The 24,192-nt window shown below is 38.5% G+C and overlaps 4 protein-coding genes across 5 annotated transcripts; 2 read left to right on the top strand and 2 right to left on the bottom strand.

The window, feature by feature from the left end:
* Positions 1-2,156: 2,156 nt before the first annotated feature.
* LOC119998303 (protein LURP-one-related 8-like) lies at positions 2,157-3,596 on the bottom strand. The gene is made up of 2 exons (XM_038845599.1): positions 3,228-3,596; positions 2,157-2,805 (listed from the first exon to the last, which is right to left on the bottom strand). Exons 1-2 carry the CDS (start codon positions 3,489-3,491, stop codon positions 2,428-2,430), a joined length of 642 nt encoding a protein of 213 aa, XP_038701527.1. The 5' UTR covers positions 3,492-3,596; the 3' UTR covers positions 2,157-2,427.
* A 5,502-nt stretch (positions 3,597-9,098) lies between these two features.
* On the bottom strand, positions 9,099-10,972 carry LOC119998249 (50S ribosomal protein L17, chloroplastic). The gene is made up of 2 exons (XM_038845526.1): positions 10,714-10,972; positions 9,099-9,761 (listed from the first exon to the last, which is right to left on the bottom strand). Exons 1-2 carry the CDS (start codon positions 10,970-10,972, stop codon positions 9,352-9,354), a joined length of 669 nt encoding a protein of 222 aa, XP_038701454.1. The 3' UTR covers positions 9,099-9,351.
* A 2,375-nt stretch (positions 10,973-13,347) lies between these two features.
* On the top strand, positions 13,348-17,493 carry LOC119998272 (transcriptional adapter ADA2b-like). 2 transcript variants are annotated; one of them, XM_038845555.1, is made up of 12 exons: positions 13,348-13,681; positions 14,216-14,271; positions 14,490-14,668; positions 14,939-15,004; positions 15,124-15,249; positions 15,343-15,418; positions 15,611-15,671; positions 15,754-15,812; positions 15,940-16,150; positions 16,229-16,439; positions 16,559-16,828; positions 17,206-17,493. In XM_038845555.1, the coding sequence occupies exons 1-12, from the start codon at positions 13,632-13,634 to the stop codon at positions 17,395-17,397; spliced, it is 1,557 nt and encodes a 518-aa protein (XP_038701483.1). In that variant the 5' UTR covers positions 13,348-13,631; the 3' UTR covers positions 17,398-17,493. The 2 variants fall into 2 exon arrangements, with proteins under 2 accessions (XP_038701483.1, XP_038701482.1); XM_038845554.1 differs by having other exon boundaries at positions 13,350-13,681; positions 15,928-16,150.
* A 1,631-nt stretch (positions 17,494-19,124) lies between these two features.
* LOC119998676 (probable serine/threonine-protein kinase PBL8) lies at positions 19,125-22,706 on the top strand. The gene is made up of 6 exons (XM_038846042.1): positions 19,125-19,592; positions 19,714-20,060; positions 20,156-20,291; positions 21,210-21,346; positions 21,453-21,576; positions 21,959-22,706. Exons 1-6 carry the CDS (start codon positions 19,541-19,543, stop codon positions 22,450-22,452), a joined length of 1,290 nt encoding a protein of 429 aa, XP_038701970.1. The 5' UTR covers positions 19,125-19,540; the 3' UTR covers positions 22,453-22,706.
* The last annotated feature ends 1,486 nt before the right edge of the window (positions 22,707-24,192 follow it).

The following is a 24,192-nucleotide window of genomic DNA, read 5'->3' as shown; positions in this document are numbered from 1 at the left end:
CTTTGGACTTTGGAGATTCAGCTTCTGGGCTTCCGATTCTGCTCTGCTGCCGGTCTCACTCTCGTACGGAGCTCGTTTTGCAGAACGAGTCCGGACAAACCTCACCAGATTTTCTCCTCTCCCGCCGTGATTGAGCCGGGCCGCTTCCGAGCTCCCATTAAAGGCCCTGCTCTAGAAATAGCTGAGTTTGGGGCTCCTCATGTTTGCCTATTAAACGGGCTGAGTTAGTCTTGGGAAAGAACGGCTAAAGAACCGCTTTTTGAACCGGATTTGTGAGTTCTCTAATTTTTTAAAATTTACCATTCACATTTAATAATGAATAAATAAATCAGATATATTTTAAAATTAAAAAACAAAAATATTATCGATGTGACATACATCTCAATTCTTTATATTCAAATTGTAAACTCTATAATTTTAAACGAATTGCAGCGTTTCCAGATTCGAAAAACCTAACATGGTGTCAATTTAGCTTTGTAAAATATTTGAGTGTAGATTATGTCTGTATATACATTTGTTGTGCAACAATGTTAGAGATCTCAGTGATAATCATCCCAAAAGTATACTAGCAGTATATAACGTTCATTTCATTGGATGTGATGACATCATAGTAAAAAACCCATTAAAAATCACACCCGATGAGTGACTGCCACACACTGTTAAGATGTTTTTGAAATGTTCATCATTGAGATCTTTATATTTTTGTTTGTTGTGTATCGTATTGTATATTCACAAAACAAAAGAAAGGCATAGATTTTCTTAAATAGTTTGCATTTTACATTGTTTGATGCACCATGACATGAGAGTCGGAAAAGTCAATGAGTGCTCGGCCAAATTAGAAACCAGCAGTCACCGACTTACTGAACTTAACTGTCATCCATAAGCCTGTGTATGTAATTAAAATGATTTTTTAAAACAATTGTTTTTTCAAAAAAAAAATTAAAGAAATAACATGACTATTGCTTCAGGACAATGACATATTTTATTGACAATGACTTAGATTTATCGTTGAGAAAGTCTAATTCTTCTGTTTTTCCTTGAGAATTCTAATTCAAAAGGCGTCACTCGTCAGGCGAGAGTAATTAGTAGTAATTACTTAAAGATTAGAGATGCGGTAGCGATTGGTTAATGTTGCACAGCAATTTATGCCAGTTTGCAACTGCGTTTGAAGAGCAGAAAATGCACTGCGTTTTGTTGTTAAGAATTAGAGATTCAGAGTCCGCATCAGTTGGAAGACCCAACCATGTGTGGTTTATAAGCTCAAGTCCACTCCTTAACAAATCTTTAGGTCTTTTCTTAAGCTTTGATGAGTTGGGCTTAACCCACTTGCTAGGCTTGGGAGAAACAAAGCTGTGTGGGATCGATGTATTCACTAAAATCGAATAATCCAAATCGGACAATATAGTTGATTGTATAGGGGTGTGGATTTATAACATTTGTCTCACCCAACCGCAACATGCATGCGTTTTTCTGTTTGGGATGTCGCGTCCCTGTGATGAGATCCCACATCAATAAATGAAGGAATGAGCGGCTAGTAGATAAGGAGTTCCCACAACCTAACACAGTATGATCGATTTTCTGGGTTTATAAGTGAGGATGTTGGGCCTAGATGAATAAATTTGTGAGGGCTTCAATCCAAAGTGGGCACCTTGAATTGCAAATTTTTATGTGGCACAACAAGAAAAGGTGAAGGTAAACAATATTTATGTACGAGACTATCGTATTGGGAGTAGTTGAGAACAAATTAGATCTTTGCAGATTCTACCTTCACATAACATGTAATCAATTGAGAGACAGTTTTCAATGATTTAACTTGTGATCTAGAGATAGAGCTCCATAGCTCATGCAACTCTACCATTGGATTACATGTTAATTGGTGCAATGCGAAAAGACAAAAAAACAAAACAAAAGGAATCTTCTTCAACATCAAATTTCCAATTGGACACCAAAAATTAGGTTGAATATTAAAAGTGATATTGAGGTTAAATGTACGTGAGCTTAAGCCTTAAAGGCAATATTTCAGAATTTTAGGTACATGTATGGCTTCCACTACACTTTTTTTTTTAAAAGATCATGAGACCGAAACATATTCATTAACTCGGAACGGGAAAGAGAATATGAGGCACGTAGGCTTCTATTGTACTTGAATTAGTCACTTTGCAAAACAAAAGCATATTTTTACTATATACTATGAAATATTTTTTTTCCAGAATATATACATTACATCCCCACTTAGATCTGCTTGGCCTTTTTATTTAAAAGGAAAAAGACCAAGCTCTATATTTGAAAAATAAAAGCTAGGTGGGGCAATAAAGACAAAATTTTCTTGAACAAAATGATTTTCTGCTGTTTTTCTTTAATTTTTTTTCTCTAAATTTGATAAATTAATTAACTTGAAATATATTATTTATTTGTTTGTTGAAAATATTAGTTGGTGAAGCGTCTGGAAGAACCAAACATCTGGTCAAGAAGGATGACGAGTGCCATGGCCTCCGCCGCTTCTATTCCGGGCTGATTAACAATAAGGCGGAACACGTCCACACCAAAACCCGCACCCTTCACCGCGGCCTCTTTTTGCTTTATCTCCGCCACCTTCCGCCTCCTCTCATCATACACCACACAGCTTCTCTGCGCGTACGATCCCTCTATCTGGTACACCACTCTCGAAGACGACGATGAACCCACCGAAGTCACATATGCCAAACACTTGCTATTTAGAATATTCACATGCTTCTTAGCTGAAAATCGCGGATTCACCGCCTTCTCTCCGTCGTACACCATCCAGTTATCTCCTAGACTCAACCTCTGATCACATATACGATTGAAAATATTAATAAAATATCGTTTTAAAAACACTCGTTAATGTTGAAAATCTTAGCTCTACTCGTACCAAATATGATTCAGAGCCCGCCCCTTGTCTTAAACCGTCAAAGTTAGAGCTTTGGGCACCAAACATGAGTACCGTCTCATTTTGTGAGATTTTTTTTATAGGGCACTATTTCACGGTGTCACTTTGAACACAAAAGTGACTAGGGTCGACCCCGAAAGATATCGTCCGTTTTAGATTTATCGATTCCTATGAATATATATATATCGGGATGACACGACTTTATTCTTTGTAGGTTGACTCAAACACAAAGTGGACAATATTTTTTATGTGAGTATGGTTGGGATTTTCAACCGTTAACCTTGAAAATTTTAAAAATAAAGAAAAAAAATTCAAGTACCTTGCGGCGAATGGTGAGGAGGGGTTCGCCGGCTGCGTCCATGAGTAGTATCTCGGCCTTAAAGCCTGAACCAGACATGTAGTTATCGACCCTAAAAACGAGATTACCGTTGGAGTCGAAGACGGTGTAACCTTTGCAGTTGAATAGGAGAGATTTATTCCAGACAGTGAGGACCTGCAATGGGTCCTCCTCACAGTCACAGGCTGGGGAGGCTGTGGGTGTGGGTGTGGGTGTGGGTGGTGCGTTTGGGTAAACCTTTGTCATTCCTGGGATCCAAGAAGAGTCCAGTCTAAATTTGCGAGCTAGCTAGCGAAGATGTGTGTTGAGAGTCAAGCCAACGAGCCACTTGCCAACTTGCCTAAAATAAATGTGAATGGTGCCTATATATATACATACATATAGTGCATATAGATGTGTGTATGTATATGTTTTATATAAATAATGAATGGGGAGGTGGGGTTGAAAAATTGGAATAATAATTTATGCCTTGACAAGGAGAAGGCGCAGGATAGCAACAGTCTAACATGCACTAGTGCGCCACCTCCCCTGCTCAAATGATGTAAGGACGGAATATAAAAAAAAGTAAATGTCTCTATTAAAGATGGCGATGGGTGGCGAATGATGAGTGATGATAATCTAAAACAATCATTAACAATATGTGGTAATTAAGCTGTATTAGTATACATAGATATCCATGAACATGGCTATCTTTACTTTCAAACCAAGACTGCAAAATATGGTTTGATATTACAATCCAACATTTAGTCCATTTACGGTGTCGTTTCGGCCGTTGTCCGGTGTAATACAGTGTCATTCGGGAGTCCACTTCAAAAGGTTGCAAGGGTTCAACCTTGAGCTCACAGTTTCAATTCCTAAAAATAGTCTCTCTACAAATTATGTTTAGTAAGAAGTGCGTAAATCATGTGTGTTATCCCCCGCCAAATACGATTATTTAATACGAGTCTTATGTGTGGCTGAGGACTAATTTGCGGTGGAGAATGGAGCATGGATGTCCATTCCTTCCTTCCTCTCTATATATTTTGTGCTATGTGACCTTATTATATACATTTTAGTTCCCATTCGACTGACTTTACGTGCTTATCCCATTGGGTGATGGACGATTTTATCATGAAACGACTCAATCTATAGTGCTAGGGCCATTTCAAAGCACAATATTTTGACTCTCTTTTTCTATATAGCTAGGTATGTACGTAAGTACTAATATATATCTAATCACATAATTAATATCTATGGCTTTGTTGAATTATGTCATCCCAATTTTAAGTTAGTTTTAATTTAACTTATTTTCTCATCAAATAATATATAATTATACATGATTCAAATCTCATTTATTATATCATCTCCACTTGTAGTTATGAACCCTGTAGACCATCCCCATGGGGGTGGTGAAGGGAGGGCCCCAATTGGTAGAAAAAAACCCAGAGTTACTTAAGAAATGAAACCTTCTAGTTCGGAGATATTTTAGTTTTGGAGTAATATTCATGTGACTGATTAGGTTTTGACCCAATTTACTCTGTTGTCGGGTGGAAATTTTTTGTGTATGCGGATTTGACAATCAAAATTTATGATCATATATGTTGTCCAAAGAAAAAGCTTGAATGATATCGTTCTCGATTATTAAAAAAAAAATGTATTGATTCCTTCAGACACTATCCTAATTTGTTGATTCTAATAAGGAACCGTAGAAACAAAATTTCTCAAAAATGTAATAATTCTAGATCCTTCTATTCCACCTTGCTTAATTTTCAATATTGTTGTCCTAACAAATCAAAGACAACAATTAATTTCAAAAAGACAAAAAAAATAAAAAAATCTAACGAACAAGATGACTCCAAGGAGATATTTTAACTTGTTCAAAGTAGTATTACTTGTTTAAGATTCGAATTCCTAAGCCAAAAGACATTTAGGCACGACAATGCAGTCGCCCCCCCTTACGTGGTAATACTACCCATAGCCATCATTTTTGTCGAAAATGAAAGAAAGAATAAAGTTTTGACGTTTGTGGGACCAAACCACTCAAACACAACAGCTCACCGATGGAGTATCTCTCCAATTCGATAGAGTTTGAAATTCATATCTAATAATAACGTATATTATTATGACATTCGATAGAGTCTGAGATTCGTGTCTAACGATGTAGGAATAATATGACAGAGTGATGTGTAGAAAAAAAAATATAACGGAATCCTATTAGACGTGAATTGTAAACTCTGGGAAATTACGGAAAACTTGAAATCCTATTTTAACACAAATAGGTCGGTTATTTGATCAACCTCATCACTACTGTTTGACATGAAATACATGGTACAAATGTCAACAAATATGCTCATATATAGGTGGGAATATAAGAAAATGGGAATAAAGAGAATGAGATAGGGTGTGTGTGGGGGTGCAATGAACGAAAGACTAATGAAGTGATAGGAGTGGAGGCATGCACTATCTCTACTTAGTGGTGGTGGTGGAAAGGAGATGGGATTCCAAGTATTCTAATTGTTAATAATTCGATTCCCATAACTTGCGAATTCATCAACCTCAAAACACAAGCAATAAACGACTTTCTAGCTAATTAGTCTAATCCTTAATCATCAAAAAGCTTATTATGTCCAGTGCAAGCACTTTCTCCACCTTTTTCTGCCCAAAACCAAACACGCCACATGACCAACCTACAAAAGAATCATGCACTCTTAAAAGGATAAAGAAATTTTACTTCTTTATTTTTGGACCCTAAAGTCCCAAGGAGTCACTAATTAATCAGACCATATCTCATACCTTTTTCTTTTTTTTTTTCTTTCTTTTGGGTATGCTCAATAGGTATTTACGAGTCAAACAAGGTCACTCACGCAAGTACAAGACGAAAAAAAAAAGGGGAAAAAAATTAATATGATTGATTGCATAAAATGAAGTGTTCCACTGACTTTTTAGGCTCTGCTTAGATTGAAAAATGGAGAGAGAGAGTTAAGTGGGGTTAAAGGAGGGAGAGTTATGTGATGGGGATCATCCTTATTCACTGTTGTTTGGATAGAAGGTAAAACTCGATGAGAGAAGGGGAATAAAAAACATGCGTCATTTAAAAGTAGTGGAAGGGAAAATTCAAGCAGAGGATCGAATTTGGGAGTAGAGTTAGTGGACAAATAAGAGCAGTGGAAAAGAAAATTCCTACTTCATCGTACTTGCTTAACCTTGCCCTCCAATCCAAGTAGTATTGAATTCTGAATTCGTACCCCCACTTTATGTTACGATCTGAGTCCCACATCAGAAGTATGCAATTTTGGTGTGGGGTTTATATGGGTATTGTGCTCTTCAACCTCACAAGCTAACTTTTGGGGTGTGGTCCTCCCAAGATTCATATCAGTTGGTATCATAAGCTACACCACGTCTCTCGGTGGCAATCATGTGATGCGGGTGGTGACATTGGCATAAAAGTGTCCGACCAGGACTAGCTAGTGTCAAGCCACATGGGTGGAGACGCCGATTCGCCAGGATTAGCTAGTGCAAAGCCAGTTTGCATGGCGTCGGAGCTGTGAAGTGTGTGGAATCTCAACCCTACTCACATCCAATATATTGTCCAATTTGAGTTTATTGATTCCTATTAATACATCAGGCCCACACATGCGCACAACTTTGTTTCTTTCTGGATCGTCTCACTTAATGGTATTTGGGCTCAAGGGAAAAGGCCTCTTGAATATGAGAGGGGGGCTTGATGTGGGTTACTTAGCTTAGCCAAACGATGTGGAATATAATATTCGTAACTGTTGGCACCAAAAAATATGTTGAGTCAAATGGGCTTAGAACTTGTGCAAAACCCATTGTGCTACATATTATGATTTGGATTATTATGGTCCATAAGCCCATATTGTTGTAGAAGAGAAGCCTAGTAACTGCCCAGGTGCAATTGTGCTGAGAGTAATCCATAAAAAGAGGAAGAAGTTGTGGCAGTTATAACAAGGTGGTCCAGGTGGCAGCTTGTGGTCCAGGTGGCAGCTTGGTGACAACAGTAACATAGCATTGTGGAATGTTACGATCCGAGTCCCACATCAGAAGCATGGGATTCTAGTGTGGGATTTATATGGGCATTGAGCTCTCTAACTTCACAAACTAACTTTTGGGGTGTGATTCTTCCATGGTTCATATCACTTAAATCCCTCCCTACTTAACCCTAAAAAAATTATAATCCAAGCAAGGGCTTAAGGATTTCTTTTGAAGTTTCTTCCCACTTGAAAGTCATGTACCCAAATAACACACAACTTAGTCCATACATGGGCAACATGACAGGAGGCCACTAACCAAAGAAATCTCTCTCAGTAGTCTGCCACCTTCAAAGACACTTTTGGTAGCCAAACCGGGTTCACGAGAGCAACCAGTGTTCCTTGCCTCCCTATCCTGATTTGACACTAATGCTTTTCTGTCAAAGTTCCTTTCACAAACCACAACCACATCCACATGTTCTCCAAAAGAAAGTACCGGCCACCACAAAAAACGAGTAGTAACACGCCGAACTGTATGGATTTAGGAGATACTAAGTTCGATTTCCACTAAAAATAATACCCTTGTGACCACGCGTTAAGCTTCGACTTAACTTATGATGTGTAAAAAATTTAGTCCAAATTTAGACCCATAACAGATGTCCGAAGGACAAACTTGTATGGTGGCTAACAAATACAAACAAGTGAACTCTAGGCCACATAGCATATGCAGTCCTGGATAAGCAACTGTCAGTAGCGCTCGACTTCTGTGGCATACAACCGACCAAATGGAGTCAACAGTACTAGATAAAGCTTATGCTTATCCAAAATATCAGTGTAGGGGAGGAGTAGCAAACTCAACTATGACAATCGGCACAAATTATTGAGATAGACAACAGCCTCATTTTTCACGTGCTTTATAGTTGGGCTACAAAGCTCAATAACTCAAAAACACATCAACTATGTGTATGCATGAAAGATCTATAAAATGAACCATCCAAAACAAAAGTGATGCTAAGAGCGACGACAAGTTCATTATGCGAATGCAGCAGAATGGAGAACATTATTTTCTTACCCTTTTCGTCAAGTAGGAGAAAGGTAACAACGGTAGATTCCAAAAATAAAGATGAATCAAGATGCTGATCTAAAATGTGTAACAGAAGAGGAATGCATAGAAGTATAGAAACACAATACGGACAAGTATTCCGACAGCGAGCAGAAGCACCCACGTAGCTGAAATACACTCCCTCCAACTTCAAAACAACACTAAATCCCTTAAGATTCCAATATCACTCTGAACTTGAGAGCCTAATATAACGGTTAATGGCTCATTTTCCTTTCTTCCTTCCTCCCCCTTAAGGAAATTTGCTTGCGCTAGACTTTGCAGTTGCACAAGAGATGTGTTAGCCTTCACTTTGATCTTCATTCATAAATTCCTGCTCTTTAAGCTCAACCTCACTTCATTATAACATAGAAAATTCAGGCTCCATGCTACGTATCACCTCATCATCCAATTTCCTACTGGTTTAAAGATAGTCATGTATCCCTACACAGGAAAAATTCTAAGACAAAAGTTCATACTTATTGCGACATCTCAGAAATTCCCTATCAATTCATAAATAGAAACTCCTTCAAACCCTAACCCCCTGTCTCAAACTTTCTCTCTCTCTCAGGATTTTACGCAACACGATAAAGGATTTCAATATCAACTCCAGAAGGAACTGCTCTTACAACTACGAGTGACTACCTTTTGCCTCCACCACCCTCCACAAATCCAATTACTTCATCAATTTGTGCAAGCCTATAATGTCTGAATACAGCTTTGTTAGCATTACCTACAAAAGATAAACAACTAAGCTATATATCAAACTGCAGCTTTCAATACTGATAAAATGGAATGTGGAATGGTATCATATCACATTTGGCTTCAAAAGCATTTATCATAATTCAAGTTATCAATTCGTCGTCATCACTAAAGCCTCATTCCCAAACATTTTGGGGTCGGCTACATGAAACCACAAGAAATTCAACACACCTCATTTTCATGTGCATCTTTCTATCCCAAAAGAAAACGAATATGCAAGTACAAAACAAATGCATACATTGAAAAGAATGCATCAACTGGCAAAAAAAAAAAATTTCTACACAAGCTCAATGTATGCCATGGGTGCGTTATCTCCTCTCCTTGGCAGTGTCCTAATGATTCTTGTATACCCACCATTTCTTTCTCCATACCTATCTGGGACCTCCGCAAATAATGCATGGACAATCTGCTTTTCATAGATGAAACCTAGGGCCTGTCTCCTCTTGTGAAGTGACCCGTCCTTGGCCAATGTTATCATTTTGTCAACATACTTTCTCATGGCACTTGCCCTTGCTCTAGTGGTTATTATCCTACCATGTTTAAGGAGCTGGGTTGTAAGGCCTCGCAGAAGTGCTCTTCGTTGATCGGGAGGCCGATTAAGCTTGGGAACTCGCCTGCCATGTCTCATGGCAAAAATTCGACCACCATTACCAATGATGGTGAAATTATGCTCAAAACTATTGTTGTCTGCAAATGGGACACGTAAGAACACTAAGAGTGGGTCCCTGGTTAAAGCCATTAGGTATGGGGATGAGGGGAGGTAGCAGGGAAATGAAAATAGAAGTACATATGATGGGATCAGCACTTTGGATAGCCTATAAATTAATTATTCTAACGTGAATTAGCAAACGGGTTCAAAAGCATATACATCCCCGAATAGCATCTAAAATTACATAGAAACGGATAATTCGTCATTCATTGCGCTTGAGTAGCAAAGCAGGGATACCAATAGTTTCGGTCAGGAAAGTCCAGAGATCATCTAAATTATTTCTCAGAAAATTAGACCTTGCTTGGCAGCTGGGTTTAGAGGAGGTTAGTTTATGAGTATGAACCCCTACTTAGGAGAGTAGTGGGTAGGGAGGTGTTCGTAAAATTTAATGGTGTATATTACCTGAACCCAGTAAAACCTTGGTTTTGAGGGGTTCAGAAAAGGGCTGTTGGGAGGGGTTCTGCAAATCCTGCGGAACACCTCGTGTTTTTCTTGCCAAATCCCTCCGAACCCAGCTGCCAAGCAGGGCCTTATTCAAGACACAATGACAAGTTTGATTTTATCAATCATAAAAAAAAATGCACCGTCATAAGCAATAAAAACACGAAATCATGCCTCAAGTCTTCTCGGTAAGATAATTATGACTAGCAACAAACAGCTTAGGTATCGCAATAGAGAGATGAGGTTTACAATCTAACCATAAATGTATGGACAAGATAACAATATTAAACAGAATGACATACTTTTCAGTTTATGTAGTTCGGGGCATTGATCATAACGCCAGGCAATTTGAACTAAAAAGCTACACACACAAGCACTAAAGCATAATTCGCTGAAATCGATTCTTCGAAAATTTGAAGAAATGTCATAAATCCCTAACAAACTGAAATGAAATTTCAAAGTTAAGGAGTTAACATAAGCATGTATTACCGAAGGATCCAATGGAGAGGAGAGGGTTGACGGGAGCGAGGCCATTGTAAGAGGAGATAAACGGCGAGTTGGGATGGAGGGAAATTGTAAGACCGAGTCGTTGGTCTCGCTGTTGTGTAAGTCGAACGGAAGGCTGAGTCCTTGAGAACATTTTGTTCGTCACCGAAGCGGAGGGTAGAGCAGACATGAGCGACGCCATGCTCCATCTATCACTGCCGCTACAACCTAGCATCACTGCCGTTGTCATTGACATCGCCATTGCAGCTCCACACCAAACACCACCAGATTAGACGAAATTGGAATGGATAAAGCCACAAGGGCAAGACTGAATCTCCTCCAATTGGGCTGGGCCTAAGTAGAATGAATTTTATTGACACTTTTCCGGCCCGTGTGAACTATTTTATTAGGCCCAAAGCTAGAGCTTTTAGGCCCAGGTAAAGAAATTTGATTCACAGTTTGCACGTTTGCCATACCAAGTGGGCTATTTTTATTAGGCCCAATCTTCAGTCAATCTGGCGCAACCGGTAATGGGCCTCGACTATATAAAAATTAAAAACTAAAAAGAGCAGCAATGCTACATACCATCATTTTTTTCTCAGTCTATATGACATGTAGGATAATCATTGATTATAAATACATTTGTAAGACTCCCAGGCCTTAACATCTATGTCGTCGGCGTCCAAAAAGAATTGTCGTGATATGAAAAAGAAAACATGAATGAATAAGTCATATTTTATCTTTTTTTAATTGATGGTGCTAAATATGTGACTTAGATACCAAATTTACCATATCTAAAAACTTGGATTTCAATTCTAATTTCTTTAATTTTTCATTCATCCGTTATCATAACATTTGGGTTTAGTACCAACGAGCGGTGACTCGATTGACAATCGGTTGGTTTAGGCATATGTGTGTTCAAGGATTCATGTCATTTGCTGGGCCTAACACTCATCTTCTCCAACCTTGGGCCAGATCTATATGTTGTTAAGGGCCAATCCGTGAATCCAACAACCAAAGGCCAATCTCAAAGAGAGAGGCCTGCATGTTGGCCCAATTCAGACAAATAAATCAAACAAAATTTATGTGTCTGTTTCAAACTTGATTTTAATTCAGGTGGAAGAAATTTAATCATCGAACAAACTTTTGTCACCCCTAATCCAGATACATAGCGAATGAACAATTCAACAATCCTAGCAACGGGGCGGGGTGGGGCGGGGGCGCGCACAGATTATGGTTGCCCCGTCCCTCACATTGAGGCAACAATTAACCCCCGTCCCCACCCCGTTATAACCCACAGGTCTCTGCGAGTCCCGGTCCCTCACCGAAATCTCTGCATATGAATTTATTAAAATGTAAATTTTGTCACCCCTAATCCAGATACATAGCGAATGAACAATTCAACAATCCTGGCAACGGGGCAGGGCGGGGGTAGATCTTGACTGCCCCGTCCCGCACATTGAAGCAACAATCAACCCCCGTGAACAATTCAACAATCCTGGCAAAGGGGCGAGGCGGGGGCAGATCATGGCTGCCCCGTCCTGCACATTGAGGCAACAATTAACCCCCGTCCCCACCTCGTTATAACCCACAGGTCTCTGCGGGTCCCGGTTCTGCACGGAAATCTCTGCGTATGAATTTTTTAAAATGTTTTTATCAAGAATATAACTTAATACCTCTCAAGTTTATGACCAATTCTCATACCCACTAAGCTACTTATTTTTTTGATAACGGAAACACAATATTTCAATATATTAAATTAAAATAACCATTTCTATTCAGATGAGATCTAAAAATAAAAACTATCTTAAACATGTGGGGTGTATATATATACATATATAGTTATCTATATATATACATGTATAATGGGGTAGGGTGCGGGCGGGTTGGGAGGCATATCCATCCCTGCCCAACCCCCTCATACGGGTTGAGATTCTTTGTCCCGTCGCCACCCCACATAAGCCTCGAATTGGAGAAAATTCAAGCGAGGCGGGACTGGTTGGGCATAAATTGTTATTCCTATCCCCAAATGCAAAAAAATATCTGAAAATTGAGGTCTTGAAGTCAGTGGCCGGATTCAATTGGGCAATTTTCCTCAAAAAGCCCCTTTTATAGTTTTATATATGCCAGCGTAAATGGTGGTAGCAGAAATGTTGGACAATTTTAGTAGCAGATATGCTGCTTAAATGCTGGGTAGGTGTTTGGTTGAACTTTTACTGTTGACATTTATGTTGTGTAGCATATTGGATAAATTACGTGCATGAGTATTATACATTTTAATTGTATAGCTTTATCCAAACATACAAAATTTATAAAATCAATAAATGTATTTAAATTAATTGAAGACAATAATAAATTATAAAATAATTAATAAATTACCAAGTTAATTAAATTTAATTAATACATTATTTGGTAAGGGTGTACATTATTTGGTAAGTTAATTAAATTTTATTAGGTCATCTAAAGGTATATGTGGTAAATCATTAATATATTAGGGGCAAGATTGAGAAAAACTGAGTAAAAAATGTGAAATTTGTTCGTAGATGGAGCATTTCACAAAGTAATAGAAATGCTAAAAGAAAATGACTCGGAATATGTGTTGAGAATTGTTGTTTGGTTTACATGAAACATTTATGCTCAAAAAAAGCTCATCCAAACGGGCAATTTGGGTTTAGATAATGTTGAATTTCCTGTATCTGTAAATACCGATTCATTGGCGCTTCCTCCCAAAAGTCCCTTTTCTTGTATTATTGAATTTAGGGTTTACATAATGTTGAATTTCCTGTATCTGTAAATACCGATTCATTGGCGCTTCCTTTTCATTGCATTAAAAGTCTGAAAATCACGAACAAGCATTTTGAGTTTGATTAGCAGGAGTATCCGACATCGCAGAACTTTAGAAGTCGTTTGAGAATTTAACTATGGGCCGTTCTCGTGGAAACTTTCACTCAGACGAGGACCCAACTCAAAGGTTTGTTCTGATTTTCGCTGAATTTTTAATTCTGTTCATAATTTACAGGCTTTTCAAGAATCAATTTTTGGTATCTTTCTGCATATTTGAACTGTTACTAGTTGATTTCTAAGTTGATTTCTAAGTACTTAATGGGATCAGTTATAATGTTCAATGGGTTGGTGCTAAATCTCAGTATATAGCGTTTTGCTTGCTGATCATAGCATTTATTTACTTAGATGTGGTCCTCCGAGGAGTGTCATTGGGTTGTAATGTTAATTACTTGATCAAGCTGGAATTTTTAGTTATAAGCCATGCTGATTTTGATGCAAACTCCTAGATTTTCAAATTTTTAGTTTAAGAAACACGCAATTTCCTCCACGTTTGTCAATTTCAAGTTTTGATGCAAAATGCAACTCGATTGACGGAAGCATTAAGAATGGTTGAAATGAAGTCTTGGTTCATGCTTTCAGTTCATTTTGACTGTTGTTAGTGCTTCTGCCAATTGAGTTGTATTTATGGTAAACAACCGAGTATTTATTTTTGACTCTGCAGATCAAGGAGAAAGAAGAATGCTTCCAGTGGAGAAAACCCAGAGTCTTCATCATCGGGTAAATTCCACCATCATGTTTAATGTCATAACTTTTAGAGAGCTTTCAGAGCTTTCACATATATGACGAAAATGGATGGCCTTTTCTTATTGCCTGCAAATCATTTAGGTGCAATTGGTGTTTCTCTCTCTCTCTATTTTTTTTCCTATTTCTTTCTTTTTCTTGATAGGTAGTAACATCTCCTTTTTGGTTTTATTTATTGTTTTGTATGGAGACAGGTCAGGGAACGAGTGACGGGAAAAGGGCATTATACCATTGCAACTATTGCAAAAGAGACATTACGGGAAAAATCCGCATCAAGTGTGCTGCGTGCCCTGATTTTGACCTATGTGCAGAGTGCTTTTCTGTTGGAGCTGAGGTGACCCCTCATAAAAGCCATCACCCTTACAGGGTCATGGTAAGTAGCATCACTAATCAAATTTCTTAGTCTCTATTTATTTTACTCATTGTGGATTTGTATGGTTTTAAGTTTGTAAACAATATGTTTCTCATGCTTATTCTTTTATGGAAGTGACGTTGTGCCTCCTGCATTATCAAATTATTCATATTTCATTTGTCTACACATCTTTAAATGTAAAACTGATTATTTTCCAATTGATAGTTGGCCCATGGATCCTGTAGCCATGTCTTATGCTCATATCTTTTTTACTTATTCTCATTTTAACAGGATAGTTTATCTTTCCCACTTACCTGTCCTGACTGGAATGCCGATGATGAAATACTACTTCTAGAGGTGTTTTATCTTCTTTTCTTTCTTTCTTTTTTCCTTGAAATCTTTTTTCGTAAGTAGTTGTTTTATGAAGTAGGCGATAACTTTTGTACTCGTTTTCTGTGGAAATTTCTGAAATTCAGGGAATTGAAATGTATGGCTTGTGGAATTGGGCAGAAGTTGCTGAGCATGTGGGGACAAAAAGTAAAGAGCAGTGTATTGACCACTACTCCACTGTGTATCTGAATTCCCCTTGCTTCCCTCTTCCGGTGGGAAATTTTTCAATAAAACAGTATTCTTGTTATTTGTGAGTTCTTTTAAATATTTTTCTCTTCGTAATGTCATTTTTCTTCTTTATTTAGGACATGACTCATGTCATTGGGAAAAATAGAAAGGAACTTCTGGCAATGGCTAAAGGCCAGGGGGATGATAAGAAAGGTTTGTGATGATATCTACTTCGGCCCTCCAAGTTTAGTTCCAATTATATTATAGCGATAACCATAATATCATATTTATTGAAGTAGAAGCCAAAATCTAATTAACAGTAAGCAAATGATCCTTATTGTTCACTTATTGATTAGTGTGTTTTTCTTAGTTCTTTGTCCTTTATCATTGAAATTCATGTCTCAGGATCAACAATGCCCGGCGCGCCTGTGAAGGAAGAATCTCCATTTTCTCCTTCAAGAGTCAAGTATGCATATCATTTTCTGTCTGCTTGAAAATCCTAGTTTTATTGGTAAATCTTGTTATGTCAATTTTGTTATTGTACTCAGAGCTGAGGAGCTGCCTAAAACTGGTTCCTCTGGCCGTTTGCCATCTAGCTCAAATGCAGGTGAATTGGATATTTTCTTAACTTCCTGGTTGCCATGGCTTCGCTGCTGCCATCCTCCTTCGCGCCCATAATTTCATATATCAATAAATTAAATGATCATGCTTTTTCCTTGCAGATCCTCAAACAGACAGGAGTTCCAAGGGGAAGAAACCGATTTTTCCTAGAAACGACGGTCCCTCTTTGGTTGAGCTAAGTGGCTATAACCCCAAAAGGCAGGAGTTTGATACCGAATATGATAATGACGCTGAGCAGTTACTGGCTGACATGGAATTCAAAGACGCTGACACTGAGGATGAGCGAGAACTAAAGATGCGAGTGCTGCATATATATTCAAGGAGGTAGGTTGTCAATCTTTTAAAATAAATATTTTCAATGTCTTTCTCTCTGCATTATAGCTGAAATAAAGTTATTGGCAGGCTTGAAGAGAGGCAACGCAGAAAGAACTTTATTCTGGAAAGAAACTTACTATATCCGAGTCCTTTTCAGAGAAGCTTGTCTCCAGAAGAGAGGGCCCTGTGTAAGAGTTATGATGTCTACATGCGCTTCCATACCAAGGAAGAGCATGAGGAACTGCTTCAGAGTATTGTAGCCGAGCATCGAACTAAGAAAAGAATTGCAGAGCTCAAGGTATGATTTTTCCCTTGCACAACATGTAGACATAAAGAATCTTGGTTCTTATTGGGGTTAAACTTTTCCTTGCTTCTACACTTGCGTAAATATGAAAAAACGATATGAAATATATGCAGGAAGCGCAGGCTGCTGGTTGTCGTACATCAGCCGAGGCAGATAGGTATCTGGAGCTCAAAAGGAGAAGAGAAGCTGAAGAGGCTTCTCAAAGAGTCAGAGACTCTGCATCTGCTGGGACAGGTGGTCAGGGAGGTCCTAATGCCTTCACAGCTTCTGAGTCTGTCAGCAGAGATTCCTATCCAACAAGACCAACTGGGAGACCATCATCAAGCCGCGTTAATGAATTTGATATGATGCCATTTTACAACACATTTTTGCTGTCTGAAGCTGTAAGCATTTGAACCCCCAATTTACATTTTACTTTACTCATAAACATGTCTCTTCCAATAACGGGGCTGAAATAATGAATTTGACCGCGATAACTCTTAACGCAAGCGGGAGGTCGTGAGTTCAAGTCTCATGGGTATTTTCATTAACACAATTTGCAAGAGGACCCTTGCTTAATCTAGTGTGTGTGAATTGCACCTTGCATTATCTACCTGCACTGGGCCAAGTACATGGGTGTTGTGGGGTCTTACATGTGGCCCAAAATTTATGAGTCAGTTGTCTGGTGGACAGCTGAGTGGGTTACAGGTTACTCAAAAAAAATGTTGTGTCTTCCAATTCATTGCTATATACTAATGAGATGTGACCACTTTATTTACAGGAGAAACGACTCTGCAACGAGATAAGGTTGGCTCCGCCTGCCTATCTGAAGATGCAAGAGGCGATGGCGAGGGAAATCCTAAACGGGAATATTACGAAGAAATCCGATGCTCATCCTCTCTTCCAGCTCGATCCAAGCAAGGTTGACAAAGTTTATGATATGCTTGTGAAGAAGGGTATTTCTCAGCCTTAATTCCACTTCATGTAATTTTTTTTATCAGATATTTATTTTGAACCATGTACTTGCACTCGCTTTTATCCAAATAAATGAAGAATGACTTTATCTTATTCTTGTTTGCTAGACTGCTTCCATATTGGAAAATCAATGTGCTCGGAAACTTCCCCTTCCATTAATCTTATGGGTGTTTATAGGCGGTTTATGACATAAATTTAACCGACCGTTCAGTCGGTTATTGACGGTTTGATTGGGTTTTTCGATTTTTCAATCGATCTTTACTAACGTACGTTTGATAATAACTTATCAAATAATTAGTTTGACACGATTTTTTTGGACAACCCTTTTAATATGATCATAGGCCGGCCTCACCTAATGGGCCAAAAACTCCACACAAACTCAGCTCAAATACATTATGTACTTATGTAGAAGGGCCTCTTCTCAAAATCTAACATGCGTAGCCCAAACTCGACCCAAAAAAATCTAACTTCAATGAAGCCCAGTCCATGGTCTCGGCCCATATGGGCTTTCATATGTAGTGAACCCATTAATTTCTATGGGGTCAATCATGGATCTGGGCTGGGCTTGACATTCTTTGTGGGTCCCATGTGCTTAGACTAGGCCGGGTTCACCCAAACCCAGCCCAAAAACAAATATGTGTATTTGTGTATAGAATATGGCTATCAAATATTGGCCCAAGTGGGCTGGGCTGATCCCAAACTCTAACATGCTTAACCCCAGTTCGGCCGAAAATAATCTAAACAACTCAAGCCCAGTCCATGGATAAAACTATTTTTTTAAGACAATATATAATTTCACTGCACATATGGGCCATTGATGTGAACATAAATCATATGTGGGCCACCATTGATTTGGCAACAAAGATATTTGCTAATAATATGTATACGTGCACAATCTTGGCATATAGATTTAAACAGTAATAAAAATATTTGTATGAAAGGACGACAAAAATAATGATAACATTTGAACCCCACAAAGAAATATTTGTGTATAAAGCAACTCAAATTATTGTTTTTTTTTTCTTTGCGTCTAATCTTTATCTTAATCATTTATTGAAAAAAAAAAAAGTTGCTAAAGATACTCACATTTCATACATATTTCTTCTCCTCGCATTGTGTTCATACATAGAGAAAATCTAACATAAGCATTACAAATCAATATTATTCAGTTCGGACCAAAAATCCACACGATTTTGTTCGTCTTGAATTGTCGTCATTGGTTCTTATACCTATATAACACATAAGATGTGTGAGAGAAAATTGACATTTGCTTATATATCACTCAATTGAATTATGTCAATTCGATGTGGGATAAAGTATTGACACTCCTCCGTATTTGTGCGCTAGGAAATGTCAAACCAACAAGTGGATATGTAGAGCTTATGTCTAAATGGATCGAGTCTTATTTCCGATGTTTGTCAAAAAAATCAAATCTAAACATTACAAATCAATATTATCCGTTTTGGATCAAAGACCGACACGACTTTATTCTTTTTGGGCACTCTTCATTGGTTTTTAAACCCAACAAACTTGCTAGATGTGTGAAAGAGATTAGATATTTACTTATATGGTAGATTATGTTACTCTCACGCACGCTGGATAACACATAAAGACTGACAACAACGCCTAAACATCTGATATGAACTCCCCATCCTACACCTACAAGCCTACACAACAATTATTATCAAAAGTTGGCAATTCTCTCTCACTCTCCTTCACCCAAATTTAATTTCCACCCCTCTAAGATCCTAATTTTCCTTGTTAATCCCAAATTTACACAGAAAGGAGAATGTGGTACAACCCTCTTAGGGTGTCTGACATTGACAAAAGTCATCTCTGTTGTCCAGAACCCTTCGTGACCACCGGGTCCCACCTACGCATTTATTTTCTTTTCCTAAGCCTTTTCTTTCCCTTTTTTTCCCGGAAAATATGAATGACTGATCCTACGCTCTGTGTGTTCTAACAACAATAATTCGGAGAGGATTTGAGACAGAAGAGATCAAAGACTGCCCAATACGCGAAGGAGAGAGACTAGAGAATGAACCTCTGCGTTTTCAGGATTGCCATACACGAACCATTACCACCAACTCCAACTGCAACCGCAACCGCAACCGCAACCACAGCAACTCACATTGACCGAGATGGGCAACTGTGGTACTAGAGAGGAATCCGCCGTTGTCTCCAATGCTCAAGGTTTTCTTAGATCTAACGTCTACTTTACTTTTCCTTCTGTAATTTGAGTTTTCTTATGGTTCGGTATATTCAATTATGGAGTAGAGTGGAGTGATGATTTGAAAAATGCATCTGTTGGCAGTTCAACAGCTGAATACGCTATCATCAGTGTCTACTAAAGCTGGAAATCCGTCGTCGGAGAAGAAGCACAGTCGTTCCGTCTCAGATCTGAGCGATCCTTACACGCCTCGTAAATTAGAGGACGCCAGTAAGAATGCGCTACTTTATACTCATGTTATTGCCTTTACTTTGTACGAGCTGGAGACCATCACCAAAAGCTTCCGCTCCGATTACATTCTCGGCCAAGGTGGATTTGGAACTGTTTACAAAGGATACATTGACGAGAATGTGAGGGTTGGCCTCAAATCTCTCCCCGTTGCTGTCAAGGTTCTCAACAAGGAGGGCCTTCAGGGCCACCGTGAATGGCTGGTATGTGCGCCTTTCCTGCTTGTTTTCTTACCTTCCACATTAGAAGTCTTGTACACTACTTCCTAACATGTTGTCTTTGTATATGATGTTCCCAGACGGAGGTCAACTTTCTTGGCCAGCTTCGCCATCCTAATCTTGTTAAGTTGATTGGATATTGTTGTGAGGATGACCACAGGTTACTTGTTTACGAATTCATGTTCCGCGGAAGCCTTGAGAATCACTTGTTTCGAAGTATGTAATATATCTATAATTCCACTGCCTCTGCATTTACATATGGTTTTTGCTTTATTGAATACTGCTTTGTGCTTCTATCTGCTACTTTTTCCCCCAAAAGCCTGAAAGCCCTTTGTTGAATGTTGAGAAAAATATTTATGAGACTAGTTTATGTCCGCAGGCACTCACCATCAAAAACTAAGCCCACTCTCAATTATGATTTTAGGAGTAGAATATAAGCCATTCTGTTTTTTTTCCCCCTCATTTGGGGAAGTTTTTAGATTTTGATTAGGTTTGACCACGGTTTTGGCTGGTTTTCATGCCTTTTTTCCACTCTTTTTTGGGAAGCATGTTATGAGGGGTGAGGTTTGCGTACGTCCTCACTGTCCCCGACCCACCACTGCGGGAGCCTTGTGCACGAGAGTGTAAAAAGAGAGATTTTAAACTGAAATGTGATATGTTGAACTCATATTTTAAATTCATGTTAGGGTTTATGCATTTATGTATCCTTCGCATCTCATTGGAAGAGAGTTGAAATGAAGAAAGTGCAAGGAAAATGTCTCTTATGGGCTCCCTAGCTTTTGATTTCTGTGCAAGTAGGTACCATCTGCATCAGGGAACTTGTCTCATAATATTTTAAACGTCACAAGATATATTCCGCCAAATATGGTGCTATTGGGTTCTTTCTAGCTTTCGTTACTAAGTATTAATTATAATTTACCTATCACGATCTCTCTCAAATAGTTACAATTCCATTCAACAATGCTTTTCAAGTGCCTGGCAACAATCCGACCATCCTACATCATGACTGTATTATTCAATAAAAATGATCTAGACTTGCTTATTGATGACATTATTATAAAGTTATATTACCACTCAGTTTGTGGTAATGTTTTTGTCAACTGAAGTTGATTTGCCCTTTCCGGTGGTGTTCAGAGGCAACCATTCCTTTATCTTGGGGCACAAGACTGATGATTGCACTTGGAGCTGCCAAGGGGCTTGCTTTCCTTCACAATGCTGAAAGGCCTGTCATATATCGGGACTTCAAAACCTCTAATATATTGTTGGACTCTGTAAGTGGGGTTTCTCCTATTTCATTGTATAAGAATCTTCACATGATTATTGATACGAAAAAAATTCTTTCTTGTGAACTCATGTTTATTGCCTTTGGCTCTTCAGGATTATACAGCCAAGCTTTCTGATTTTGGGCTTGCAAAAGCTGGACCACAGGGCGATGAGACCCATGTCTCAACTAGAGTTATGGGTACCTATGGCTATGCTGCCCCTGAATATGTAATGACCGGTATGGCCACTCAATATTCTGAAATGCTTGGTTTATCAAACGTCTTTCGTCCTGTAGTCATTGGCGAATGTGGTAAATTTATTTGGTTGGATTCTTGACCCGAAGGAATTTTGTAGTTTTCATACATTTGGATAAAAAAACATTACTTTCTAGATCATTCTGAGAGCAAGGAACTCTTAACTGAGAACCATAATATAATATCAATCTATATGCATACGAGCATGCAAAGTTTGGGGTAGTCGTGTTATTAGTATGATGAGGCGTTAAAGTACGAATAGCCATGAAGTAGAAAAAAAATGATTCTGAATATGCGGGCACTAGAATAGCATTTACTTACATGTCATGTGTGCTGGTTTTTCTGAATGAGATGTCTGCAATGCAGGCCACTTAACTGCCAGGAGTGATGTATACAGTTTTGGAGTTGTTCTTCTAGAGCTTTTAACTGGGAGGAAGTCCGTTGACAAGACCAGACCAAGTAAGGAGCAGAGCTTGGTGGATTGGGCCCGTCCTAAATTGAACGACAAGAGAAAATTGCTGCAAATAATTGACCCTAGATTGGAGAACCAGTACTCAGTAAGAGCTGCCCAAAAAGCCTGCAGCTTGGCTTACTACTGTCTGAGCCAGAATCCCAAAGCGAGGCCTCTAATGAGTGATGTAGTTGAAACTTTGGAACCTCTACAGTGCAGCAATTGTGAAGTCTCATCGTCATCAATGCCCTCAACCTTTACAGGTGGCAGAGGTTCCTATGCAACAGGGGGAATTCCTAATTATCGGATGCATAGAAGGTTTCCCAACAATGTTGGTCCTGTTGCTAGTTGTCGGTCTCCTGGTCCAAATTGCTCTCCTGGTGGTCCTGCTGCATGCAGGGTTAGATGAAAATTTTCGCTTCACATGCATACTTGTTTGGTGTGCAACCATGGGGTGCATTTGTTTCTTTGTACTTAACGTATGCATAGGCATGGTGATCCCGATCCCATTGTTGATATTGCTGTTTTGACATGGTGCTCGACTGCTCGTGTTAATTTTGTAATGAAAACTGTGTTCTTCCTTAAGTTCTACTTAGCTTTCTTTCCTCTTTATGTATATGCACTATGAAGAAGTGCTTATGGAAGTAACAAGGTTTGTCGGCATGTGTGTCATGGATAATTCTTCAATTGAACATGTCCTAAAGTTATTATAAATACTAATCCTTGTTACTGTTCCAGGTAAGTTGATTTCTTTTTAACAACATCGTTTATTTTGGATTTCTAGTTATCTATTATGTTGTTCTGATTGTGTATGTGTAACAGGTCAAGTTCGTGCAGTTGAGAGCTTTTGCCAGTAGAGTCATAATCAGCCTATAGGTCCAATGGAGTACAAAGTAATTGAGGCCAAAGCTGTCTTACTCAACTGCTTGGTGTGCAAGTGCTGCGATACTACTGGTTCCACCACCACCTGCGCCACCACTCCTTATGGGTATGTGCTTTTGTAACCAAATCCTGTAAATGTACAAGTTGTAAACAAGTCCTTCCTTTTTGCGCATGGTTTTTTTTTTAGATTAAGGCATATGTTATACTCATTCAATTGGACCAACACTCCCCCGGTACCGGTAACATAATCCTCATCTTCATCTGCTTCTTCTTGGATCTAGAACTGCAATCGGTGGCAACCTTAGAGATCTTAGTGACCCCTTTGACCTTTGTTGTAAAAGAAAAGTACGAGTTTGTCTTGCGTGGTTGGCTTTCAGCTTGTTTAGGGTCTCATTTGATCAATATGCTTCTTGTATTGTAGTATTTGCTTCTGTTTTTGAATGAGGTTTGAATGTAATTTTTTTTTAAAAAAAGATTTCTTTTTGCTATAAAAAATAAAATAAAGAAAATGAAACAGAAGAGCTGCCATGTATAAATTAGTAAGATCTCTGAGCTGCGGACGGCCGAAAGCAGCTGAGAAGAGTTGGTAGTTGGAGAATCTTGTTTAATTCCCTAGTAATTTGTCTTAGTCTGCTCACAGAATGTGACTTAACAGGATTTTGCAGATCACAGGGGGAATAATCTTTGCTAGTATTAATTAGCTAAGGCAATGCCAGATAGAAAAGCCAGAGTTATAAACGTTAGTTTTGAGGCATCATATATGCTTAACGTTTTATGGGATTTCAAATTCATTGGACGAGGAAAAATTCGAGAATTTGGGGCTCTGTAATTTCGAAAATCCCACCATTCACATTTAATAGTGGTTAAAAAGTCAGACAAACTTAAAAAGTTGAAAAAGAATAAAAATGTTGTTTGATGTGACATACCTCTGAAAGTTTTGAATTTAAATGGTAAATTCTACAATTTTAAAACGAGTTTTGGAGCCTTTAGACCCGAAATTCGAAATGAATAACAACTTCTACTAACTTCAATCAACCAATAATTTTAAAAAAATAGCGAAAGTTATTATTGTCAGAAGTTTGTCAAGTAAAAAGTCGGAACAACCCATTTATATTAAATTTGTAAACCCTTGATATCCTTAATTAAATCTTAAATTTCTTAATAAAAACTAAAGTTATAGTCAGTGACGGATCCAGGAATTTGATTCAGTGGGGGCACAAAAGTATTGTGGGGGGTCCAGGAGCAGCGCCCTCGGAATTTTTTTTTG

This window comes from Tripterygium wilfordii, chromosome 5 (assembly GCF_013401445.1).
Source record: "Tripterygium wilfordii isolate XIE 37 chromosome 5, ASM1340144v1, whole genome shotgun sequence".
NCBI lineage: Eukaryota > Viridiplantae > Streptophyta > Magnoliopsida > Celastrales > Celastraceae > Tripterygium > Tripterygium wilfordii.
The sequence above is the reverse complement of the archived record's forward strand: the minus strand, read 5'-3'. Positions and strand labels throughout refer to the sequence as shown.